This window comes from Centroberyx gerrardi, chromosome 24 (genome assembly GCF_048128805.1).
Source record: "Centroberyx gerrardi isolate f3 chromosome 24, fCenGer3.hap1.cur.20231027, whole genome shotgun sequence".
Lineage (NCBI taxonomy): Eukaryota > Metazoa > Chordata > Actinopteri > Beryciformes > Berycidae > Centroberyx > Centroberyx gerrardi.
This window is the reverse complement of record NC_136020.1, coordinates 19,026,683-19,038,657: the sequence shown is the minus strand read 5'-3', so window position 1 is coordinate 19,038,657 and position 11,975 is coordinate 19,026,683. Positions and strand designations below refer to the sequence as shown.

The window sequence follows — 11,975 nt, the reverse complement described above, 5'->3', positions numbered from 1 at the left end:
CACACAATATGGTGGCGAAAGGATAGAGGTTAGCGACCGGCGGAAAAAAACAGGGCAGGGAAAGTGAACGAGAAACTCTCTCTCTTCCTTCCACAGCTACTGTCAAAGTGCCGTTGAGCAAGGCACTGAACCAACAGTAGAAAACTGTGGCCGTACTCCACTGCAAAAAGAGTCCATTCAGTCATTTAGTCTCATATTCAGCCTTCGCATCGTATGTTTCTTAAACCAAGAGAAACATTCTGCCAGTGAGGAGAGATAACTCCACTTGTTTCCAATACAGTTTCAGGAATTTTCTAGAAATGAGTGTCAGTATCTTGAAACAAGTCAGAATAAGGCAGATCACTGCACTACTATCAAGAAAATGACACTTGATTCTACAAAATTCTCGAAACAAGTTGATTTGCATTGGAAACAAGTGAAATTATCAACCCCCACTGGCAGATTTTTTCACTTATTTGAAAAAAAAATTATGATTTTAGGGCTCAATAATACAGTAAATGACTTGTTAAGACGAAGACTTTTTGCAGTGTGGAAATGTGTGGAAATGCATGAATGTGAAGCAGGGTGTTACTGGAAAAGAGCGTGCATGCTCAGTCAACGTCCCCTGGGTAAATACAAGTTATAAAACACACACTCACACACACACACACACACACACACACACCGATGATCAGGCGATGCAGCCCGTAGCGCAGCCACAAAGTGTTGAGTGGGATCGGCCTCCACAGAGATGTGCTTGTTGTTCCAGAGTGGCTGACTTCCTCGGCTGGGTGTGTAGTGTACATCTCTATCAAGATGCCTCCATCTAATCTGCGGTTATGTTTGGACGACCAAGGGCAGATTCCTGGTTACAAGTCACAGCAAGCGAGACAGCAGAGCGCACAAACACAAAATGATTTTTATTAACAACAAAGCCCCGAGGCGCTTCTGTCGCTGTACCAAAAACACCAAACAGTGAGTGTGCGCGTGTGTGTGCCTGCATGTGTGTGTGTGATTGACTGCAAAGCTGTTGTGCAGAGTTTTATAAACAGTGTATTTGTTGTAGTGGGTTTGGATCCTTAATGTGACAGTGTTGAGAGTGTTAAACCACATCACAGTTAGCGTTTCTCCTCTTTGCCACATATCATGGCAGCTTCCAGGCCTGTCCCATCCACCGACAGCATGGTATGTTCAGTTGCAACATTATTTTTTAACTCAACTATAATGTTTAATTTGTCAGTTCTTTTCCGTGCCAGAGAGCTTATCCAGAGAAAACAGCTCCTGGTAAAACCCTACATGCCAGCGTCGGCGCGTTTGCCAGAATCGGCCCGAGCGAGACCGAACCAGAGAGAGAAGTTAATACTTTGCCATAGTTTCATAAGCAACATCCACAAATGGTTCCTTCCCTTGTAAATGTTTAGAAAGGTTGGGAGAGAGATAGAGAGATTAGACAGGGAGAGAGAGAGAACTCTGTCAGCGGTTAGGTAAAAGTCAGCCATTACTGTCAAAACAACACTTGATGACAGAGGGTGTGTCTCGGCGCACGCAGAAAAACACACACATATCATCCAAACCAGAAACCAACACCTTTTATTCCCTCTTTATTACTTTTACACTGGCGCATACAGCTGTAGGCGACTTCTGTGCGCCTATCTCAGTTTATGTAAGCTCTGGTTGCGGGCTAGCTCGAAGCAGGCATGCTACTCCTAAGTCCTCACATGGACAGTTGCCTGGAGTATTTGCCCAGCCAACATCCAGGCCTTAACAACTTCCTCCACATGACAAACTCCATTATAACACGTCGTATTTTTAGACCCCATAAAGCCCCGTGGAACATATTGAAATAAACCAGGTGAGCTTGAAATGCTGGCCTCAATTCCTGATAGGCTAATAATATTTGGTGCCGGACAAGCATACATAAACACACGCGCAGGCGGACGTGCACACTCTCACACACTCACACACACACACACACACACTCGGACGATGACGTAACGGTGAGTCTGATCCGTCTCAAGCCAATCTAGGCAAGAGTTTCCGGATGGGTTTATTCAGAATGAGCCCTTGTCCTGGTTTAGTGCTGAACTCATGTATTTGTTTACTATAATCTCCACTCTGATTAATGGGACGGCCTCTGGAGTCGGGGGAGAGCAGCCTGTGTTTGTCTACAGACCGGTCATTAAGATTACACTGTCTTCAGACCACTCATCCCCCCCCTGGCCTTTGCTTCCCATGATGCAGCGGGCCAAAGCCTTGACGTACTTTCATTAGACTGATTTGGACCGTGACTAAACCGAGTCATAATCCGATCAATATTTGTGGAATGCAGCGACGCCTGTGCTGCGGTTGCAGCGCCGCCCACAGGACGGCAGCAGCCGCGGGACGTGTTCGGGAGGCTTGCCCGGTGCGAGGCTGCATGCTTCTCAGGTTGAGTTAAGGTTTGAGAAGTTGAAGGATCACTGGCCTAATGCAGCCGTGCTCAAACATGTTGGCTCCTGGCCACCGAAAACACTCCCATCAAAAACCTCCTGTTGCAGGCGTAAACAAGCCAAATGTAGAACTTAAACACCAAATGACAATTTTTATTTTGACTTTACACACTTTTTTTTTTACTTGATTCTTAATTAAGAAGCCTTGAGGCTGCAAATGTTCATGTATTCTCTAGCAGAAGGCGTTTCTCACCAAGATTGAAAACATGGCAATACATTTCATTTTTTTCACAGTCAAATCCAAATCATCTTGTCACCTCATAATACCATTTTGGGGGGGAACAATTGTCCAAATGGAACCCCCCTAAAAAGTCAACACGTCATCCATGGGTCAGTATCTCTGTAGGGAGTCTTTAGTGTCCCCAATATACAGAAAATCATTCTAATTTCATGAAGATGAAAAGAATCAATTTGACAAAGTTTACTTATTAAAGGATAACTTTTTATGAACATATCAATATAATGACATAAGATGCAAGGTGTATTTTATACATTTTAGACAAAGAGACACTATCTTTCTGAAAATGTAATGGTTTGGATAATGGGATTTTTGAGTAGTCTATTTTCTAATGTATCCAGTTGAAACTGGAAATAGACAAAAAAGTTTGGATGATGAGAAGTCCCAATGGCACCCTGTGGTGATATTGACCCCCTTACATTACTCAACACATTTTGGAGAAATCCCGTCCCGAGACAGGAGAGGCATTATGCAAACATTGAAATCACTGAAATGATTGTCGAGAGCGGTTAAACATTCAACCTGCTGTCTCCCACCTCTTTCCTCTAACAGGTTTCTCCATGGGTGCTCTCCCAAAATAGCAGAGGGGATAGTTACATCAGATCCCATGTAATTTTCCATGTTTCCTTGTTTGTGAATCAGATGAAACAGAGAAAACATCATTTCTGTGACTCTGATCGCACTGAAGAGTGAACCAAACTGATTTCTAAAGTTGCGAAGTTGCTAATTTGCTAATACAAAGCTGAATATCTACAGCTGTGACAAGTGTGTCTGTTGTTTGTTCTCATTGCTTTTCCACTGCATGTAGCTGTTTCCCTCCACTTCCCAGCATGCATCACACACACATGTCTTTGATCTCTCCCTGACAGACATTGACGAATGCTCCTTTGAGAGGACCTGCGACCACACCTGCATCAACTACCCCGGCAGCTTCGAGTGCCTGTGCCACAAGGGATACACTCTGTACGGCCTCACACACTGTGGGGGTGAGTATCACACCTGTCTCACTCACATATGGCCGTATCACATACATGTGCACAGGGGCACACACACACACACACACACTCACAATCACGGATACTAGAGCGGAATATATAGATGGAAGAGAAATGGGAACTGGCTGTTTGATAGGGTTAAAGTTGAAGTTTGTGAGTCTGAGAGAGTAGAGAGAATGTGTGTTTGTGAGTGTGTGTGTGTGTGTGTGTGTGTGTGTGTGTGTGTGTGACTGAGAGGGAGATGCTTTTCAGAGTGTGTGAAGGTGAAGGGTGGCTGAGCGTGTGCAGACGGCTGCTGCTGAAAGCACTCTCACACCTCAGTTCCCCTGAATAGCGCCTGCCTGGAGTTTGTAAGTGTGTGTGTGTGTTTGTGTGTCTGCATCTTTGTGTGTATAGTATATGTGTCTGTGTGTGTGTGTGTGTGTGTGTGTGTGTGTGTGCTGTCACACACCTGTAGCTCAGGGTCAAAAGATTTTTCCAGCTGTGACTCTCCTATTGTTAAATTGACCGACAGTGACGTCATTGATCGGGGGCGGGACGCTACTGTTTAGCTGCAGCTCCATCAGCAGAAAGGACAGGATGTGTCTGCAGCGTTCACATCACATATGTCAAAAAAAAAATTTCACATCAAATTGGACTGCTGCAGTTGCTGTGATTGCTTCAAAGTAGCTTCAAATGCACAATACAGGAGCTACGAAAGACATAGTACAAGTGCCCAGAATTAGTTGGGAGTGTATGTGTCGCATTTTTAAACATCAATATATCATTGTCAAATTAATTATGATACTTTGACACAATTACAGTAAACAAGTGAGACCATGGTCGAGACGATTGGTAGCCTCTAACTCACACCAGTGGTATTGTTACAGCTAGTGTTTCTCAAAATTAAGACTACATTCCCCATGAATCCCTTTGCTTCCTGTAGTAAAGAGGAAGTGCCGTAAAGCAATCCAGCAGATTTCCCGCGAACTCCGACCAGGTGGCACACAATGTAAAAAGCAGTGTAGAGGCTGGTAGAAACTGACAGTCTTCCCTTTGATGGTCTTGTTTGTTTATGGTAATTACACTAATGTCTCAAACATAATGTGTTAATGATTTGTCAATGTTAAAATGCTACAAAGAGCACCTTTAAGACCGTCACCTCTGGAATCATGGCTCCCTACTCTGTCTCCCTCTCTACTTAGCCACTGTCTAAATAAAAATGTACAAATACAGACACACACACACACACACACACACACACACACACACACACTGACTATAATGCTGTCTCTGGTTGTGTCTCAGACATTGACGAGTGCAGCATCAACAACGGGAGCTGTGAGTATGGCTGCGTAAACACCCAGGGCGGCTATGAGTGTGTGTGTCCGCCTGGACAGAAACTCCACTGGAACAAGAAGGACTGCGTCGGTAAGCACCAATGGTGTGTGTGTGTGTGTGCGTGTGTGTGTGTGTGTGTGTGTGTTTGTCCACCTGTGTGTTTGTACCTGTGTGGCATGGCGTATTCCTTGCGGCAGAGCTGAACGTGCGTGTGTGTGTGTGTGTGTGTCTAGGTGGTTGTCATGGTGATGTGACTCTGTGTGTTCCTCAGAGGCGGTGAAGTGTCTGCCCAATGGGAAGCCAGCGCCGCGCGCCCAGCTGACCTGCGCCAAGAGCGGAGGGGTGGAGGTCTGCTCGCTCTCCTGCCCCTCCAACGCCCTGTTCCTCGCAGGTACACACACACACACACACACACACACACACACACACTTCATTTTCTTCTTATAAGATTACATAAGACGAGATACGATGAACTTCATTGATCCCTGAGGGGTTAATTTGATCACTGCAGCAGTAAAGGTTATAGACAAAGATATTGAAGATAAAAGATACTGACTGCATCTTCATCATGCCAATACAAAGTTCCTATTGGCTAGAAATAATTCTTTATGTTGCCTAGTCACAGATTTACAGATGTATGAAAATACAGTACATTGTTATAGATAAGAAACATTAAAGGATAAGTCTGGTGTTTTTTAATGCATTGCTTACCATCAACAAATCGTATGAAAATACACTAAAAAAAATACACACTAACCCTTAGTCAGTACTGGTATGCCTTTTCTAAAATATATAATGTATTATTGTATGTATTATTGTATGTATAATGTACTCTACATTATAAGCAACCTAATGAAAAAACATTGATTGTTTCTGCACAGGTGTCGTCACTTTCTGTAATGAATGGAAGAGAAATCAATGCAGACAGTGTGTTTCTTCCTTTTTCAACTAGTTTATATCCTTCGCCTGCAGCACCTTTCTATATTCACATAGGTATACAATCGTACTCCATAGTAACTTTACATAAATGACAACAGAAACAACAGAAAACAACAGAAACAGAACAACTTAGTCAGTAACTACCAGTCATTCTAAAGCTATAAATAGTTATTACATCTGATTTATGTGGATAATACTTAGTTATTTCCAGCCATTACTACATAATGAATGGCCTGTAATTTAAAGGGTTACCCATTTTGCCCTTGCATTCATTTTAAGTCACTCTGGAATGCCCTAAAATGTAAAATGTGCAGTAAATGCAGTCATGCCGAACACATTGCTGCCCTCTGGTGATGACAGCCGGCAGTCACAGCCCTCTGGATCGATCCGTGCCGTCCTGCCACTTGATGCCAGTGATGCCTGACGAAGGAATCCACGCTCCTTACTGCTGTTTTTGTCGCTCCTGCAGTCAGACTGATGTGTTTTTCACTGTCCCGGGCTTTCCTGGCGTCGCCTCGCCTCGCACTTTGGCTGGCACCCCGGCCCCGTCCTGCTGCGATAGCACTTAACACACACACACACACACACACACACACACACACAGGCACATCTGTAAATCGATTGCATTCTTTGATCGCGCCACGTTTCCGTAGCGCGGCCCCTCGCTCCGTTTGCCTTGGCCGCCGCCGTGTGAGAATGATGGATAACGCTCCGGCACAAAGTGAAATATTTGTTTTTCTATCTTTCTGGAGAGTGTCTTAATTTGAGGGGGAGAGGAGGCGCGTAAATTCCTGTGGCCGTTTGCAGTCCTGCCTCTCATTTAATCATCTCGCTTTTATGAGCTCCGAAGGCTTCATCCCTCATTTCTGACTTGAAATGCATCTTTGTGAGTGTGTGTGTGTGTGTGTGTGTGTGTCAGTGTGTGTGTGTGTGTGTGTGTCTGTCGAGGGAGAGAGGGAGGATTCATAGATCTGTCAATTGGGGTTTAATTTCTCTCACTCCCCGAGGATATGTGTGTGAATACTTGTGAGGTGTGTGTGTGTGTGTGTGTGTGTGTGTGTTTTACTTTACATGGCAGCGGATTTTCCTCTTGGCTCTGTCTCGCTCCTAAATACAGGAGGATAGTAAGGCCATAGAAAACTAATAAACCTCTTTTAATCCTCTGCACTGTGCCGCGGCCCAGCCCGTCGCCAAGTGAAACACACACAGCTTCCATCTCACACACACACACACACACTCGCACACATTCACACACTCATCAGACGTTTGAAGCAACAGGAAGACCCGGTCACACAGTCTTTCAGACGAACTAAAAACTCTCAGCCTCCCTTACCTCTCATCATCATGTCTGATCCCTCTTTTTTCACTTGATCCTAATGTGTGTGTGTACGACTCCGTCTGTGTGTGTGTGTGTGTGTGTGTGTGTGTGTGTGTGTGTTTCCCACAGACTCGGAGAACAGCTACACTCTAAGCTGTGGGGTGCCGGTCCAGACTGGGAAAGCTCCGCAGAAGAGGAACGCCACCACTGCCTTACCCACTTGTGCCGGTACAGTTGGCAAAGCATGATGGGAATTGTAGTAGTGCAGTTTGTGCTCAGTGTGGCTTTGATTACTTCATGTCAGTTGTACAAACAGATACACAGAGGCAGCGGTAACCAAGACGTAAAAGATAGATATTGATGATCTAGTTGGTAAAAAACGTTAAAATCACAGGTCACTGAACCCCCACCTGCTCATTGTAGTCACTCTCCATCAGAGGTGGGAAGTAACAAAGTAAAAATACTTTGTTACTGTACTTAAGTAAGATTTTCAAGTATCTGTACTTTACTCAAGTTTTTCTTTCACTTAAGACTGTTACTGTTACTTTTATTCACTACATTTCAAAAGAAAAAACTTTCTACTCGCTATAATTTCAAATCTCTCTTGTCTCATAAGGGTTTTTTTCTTTGATATATTTTATTGATTGAAATTCTCAGATACTGCTGGTTTTCTACCCTACCAGGTAGTTAATTGCATTCAGCTTACATCCCAGGTGTGAATCAGTTCCTGATTAGATGGCTAGAATGAGTCCTGAGGAACAGAACAGAAGATTGAGAACCACTACACTAAGCGATTCTGCTGCCCACATGATGTAAAATCATCTTTTTTAACCTTTATTTATAGATCAAAAGTCAACTGAGCACGGTTGCTCTTTTCCATCAGCGTCCTGCCTCACATTTATACATTTCCACACATTCACACGTCTTCTACTGTCAGCTGCTGAGCAGATACACTGAAGCAGTTGGGGGTTCAGTGCCTTGCTCAAGGACACTTCAGCAGTGGTTGTTGAGGGAGGGGAGAGTTACTCATTCACTTTCCCCACCCACCTTTACTCAGTCAGTCTGGGGAATCAAACCAGTCCACTTCTCTAACGTCTAGGCCACCGCTGCCCCAAACATCTGTGTTAAATACTTGCAAAACGTCTTACTCAGGCACAACAGGCTACACCATTTCATGTTTAACTTTAACTTCTGGTTCTTTCTGCTGCGTATGTGAATGAAGACACGCTGGCCCCGCCCATCAAGCAGAAGGCCAGGTTCAAGATCAAAGACGCCAAGTGTCACCTGCGGCCCCGCAACAAGGAGAAACACAGGGAGGCGTCCAAGCAGAGCCCGCAAGGTAAACCTCTTCTCAGGCAGAGGGTCGGACCAGCAGGTCGAGCAGCAGAACGACTGCTTAGGGTTTTGTGGGAAGCTGCTTTGAAAGTCTAGTTTTCCAAGCTACCAGTTACTTCACATTCAAAGAGGTCGAACTGTATAAAGCTATTGGAAGAAGCTGAACTACAGCAAAGCTACCCGCAAGAGAGATTTGTTACCTAAAGTTACTTAGAAAAGGCAATTCAAACTACTTGTACAAACAGTCATATCTGCTTCTACAATGTCATGTGATACAAAATCACATGACTGCAAAAAATATTAATTATTTGGTAGAAAGTGAGCTTATTAAAAATGGGAGGTGGTGGGGGAGGGGGGGGGGAAAGAGGTTGAATCAAGACATGAGAGGCACAGATAAAAAATAAAATAATAAAAGGATTACAAAAATGCAATTCCCTTATTTTGCTGTATAGCCTACAATAGTTGGTAGTCACAGTAGTTAACTAAACCTCAAAGTGACAAAAAGTAGTCTAAAACATTATGCAAATTTGAATTAAATTCAACATTAAGCTACAAAATATAGTTAGTTGTTAGTAGTACTATAGTACTACTAGTTTAATGACATGTAAACTGCTCCCCAACATTGGCTGTGGGTTTGAACTTCATGGCTCTTGACTCATATCGCTCCCCTCCTCTCACATCTTTCCTGTCGCTCCCTTCTTCATACTATGAAACAAAAGTTTATGTGAATTAAAATAACAGTAAAATGCAATAAACATCCAGGAAAATGAAGATTAAAGATTCAGTTCACTAATTCATCTGCTCCTTGTTCCTATTTTCTTCTTCCGTTTCCTCCTGCTTCTCCTCGTCCTCTTCTTTTATCTCCTCCTCCTCCCTCTGCCTCTCCTCTTCCTCACGTATTTCTCCATCTCCTTCTCCATCTCCTCCTCTTCCTCCTCCTTCCTCCTCCCAACTCTTCGCTCTGTTTTTCCCCTGGCAGGAGGCCAGTTCCCCTGCACCGACGACTGCCAGGTGACTTTCGTCAATCTGAAGTGCGACTCGTCCAAGAAACGCCGGCGAGGACGCAAGTCTCCCTCCAAAGAGGTTTCCCACATCACAGCCGAGTTTGAGATGGAGATGAAGGAGGAGGAAGCCTCCGGTGTGTGATCATGTTATTACCTATCTTGTCCCTACTTCTCTGGTGTTTCATTTATGCTTATTGCATTTCTTATTTCTATGTATTTAGTGTGTACATATCTTATTCTCAATTCATAGCAATCTCAAAATCAAAAACCTCTGACGTCGAACAGGTTAAGATCCCTTATCTTCTGACTTAACAGAATAAATCTTTATGATGTAAATTCATACTATACAGGATTGTAAGTAGTATCAAACTGATCTGCAAAAAATATCCAACAGGTCCTTTAGTCTATTATTGAATCCTAAAATCCTAATTTTCTTAAAACAAGTGAAAAAATCTGCCAGTGGGGTGAGATAATTCCACTTGTTTCCAATGCAGTTTCACTTGTTTCAGGAATTTTCTAGAAATGAGTGTCAGTATCTTAGAATGAGGCAGATCACTGCACTTCTCTCAATAAAATGACACTTGATTCTAGAAAATTCTTGAAACAAGTTGATTTGCATCAGAAACAAGTGAAATTATCAAACCCCACTGACAGATTTTTTCACTTATTTTAAGAAAATTAGGATTTTAAGGACTCAGTATTAGACTGAATGACTTGTTAAGATTTAGATTTTTTACAGTGATAAGGATTGGGTCTTTTAAGGGAATCAGTACTTTTCTGAGAATCAAATAGATTTTTCTTTATATTGGTGGTTGTTTGCCTTATGATGACCACCAGCTGGAGCTCACAGTTTCCCCTCCTCTGTGTGTCTTTGCCTCAGACTCCTGTAATGTGGAGTGTGTGCGGGCCAGGATGAAGCAGAGGCTGCAGAACGCCATGCGGACGCTCAGGAAGTCCATCAACAAACAGCAGTTTTACATCCAGTTCTCGGGGACGGAGTACGAGGTGGCCCAGAAGCCGGCCCGCGTGCCGGACGGCGCCGAGGCCTGCAGCACCGGGCAAGTCCTGCGAGACGGAAAATGCGGTGAGTTTGAGGAAGACTGGAGTTTTATTTATTTCTTCAAACGTCTCTCAGAGGTAGAGCTGCTGTGGAGGCGGAAACGTAGTATGGCTAGATTGCATTTTTTGCAGTTTTTCTTTCAGTTACCTCTTGTCTTTTTCACGGGGCTTCAGTCTAACGTTATTGTGGTTCTTTGGCTCCGCCCACTGAGGTTTAACTCAACCAATCAGATTATTTCTTTAAGTTTAGTTTAAAGAGTTTGTGAATTCATTGTGTTGCAGATTAGCTCTGATGCTCAGTCAGCACTAATAAGGGAATTCATTGTTCAAAACTTTCATCCTGATATTAGATATATGATCATATATTATGATAATATATGATATATATGATAATATATGAGATTTGATAAATGTGATTGCAGGCATGAAAGTAAAACTGACTGCTAAATATTAGCTCTCTTGAGATATTTACTTACAAAACAATAACATTTCACACGATATAATTGTCTGTCAGACTGTTTTTCAAATATTGAGCAATGAACATCAGGTAACAGTCTTTTTTTTCACAAAATATGCATTGTTTTGGAATGAAACCCCACAATTGTTTGTGGTTAGTGTGACATGGTGTGTTGTATATAGAGGTAGAACTAAAACAAACTTTGTTTTGTTGTGTATGCAAAAGTAATACAGAAGGAATAAGAATAAGGTATTGATTTCCACTTTGGATGATATGTTTTCTTTTTTTTTCTATGTTCTGATACGCACCTTCTTCTAACCCTAACCCTGATTGCAGACTTGAATCTATCCTCTTCCCATCGACCTCTGCATATTGCTTACGAAACAGTGGAAGCATTAAAGTAGTGTTAAAAGTATCAGCCTCATCCTCATAGTAGTATTACAGCGGTATTAAAAGTATGAACCTCTCCTCTGCCTCCTCAGTGAGTTGTGCCGTCGGGACGTTCTACAGCGGGGAGCAGGAGCAGTGTATGCAGTGTCCTCCCGGGACGTACCAGGACACCGTGGGCCAGCTGTCCTGTGAGCCCTGTCCCAGCACCGAGGGACAGGGCGTCGCCGGAGCCAAGAATGTGTCTCAGTGTGGAGGTGAGTGTTCAGAAACGCCCCCCATCCCGCATCTGTCCTGCAACTCTCCTCCAGTAGTACTGCAAGTAGAGCTGCAACAGACACACAGCATGTTCTTTCCCAAATATAGATAGAACCAAAGCTGGAAGTGACTAATTACATTTACTCACATTAGTGTAATTGAGAAGCTTTTTTGTGTACTATTTTTTAAAGCCAGTA

At 43.3% G+C, this 11,975-nt stretch overlaps 1 protein-coding gene across 1 annotated transcript in view; it reads left to right on the top strand.

Moving 5' to 3' along the window:
- scube1 (signal peptide, CUB domain, EGF-like 1) overlaps positions 1-11,975 on the top strand; it is a 106,694-nt gene that overhangs the window by 87,390 nt on the left and 7,329 nt on the right. The window contains exons 9-16 of the mRNA XM_071910107.2: positions 3,576-3,692; positions 4,989-5,111; positions 5,293-5,412; positions 7,408-7,506; positions 8,501-8,617; positions 9,593-9,751; positions 10,498-10,701; positions 11,616-11,777. Coding sequence (XP_071766208.1) covers positions 3,576-3,692; positions 4,989-5,111; positions 5,293-5,412; positions 7,408-7,506; positions 8,501-8,617; positions 9,593-9,751; positions 10,498-10,701; positions 11,616-11,777 — 1,101 coding nt within the window. The remainder of the gene's footprint in view (positions 1-3,575; positions 3,693-4,988; positions 5,112-5,292; positions 5,413-7,407; positions 7,507-8,500; positions 8,618-9,592; positions 9,752-10,497; positions 10,702-11,615; positions 11,778-11,975) is intronic.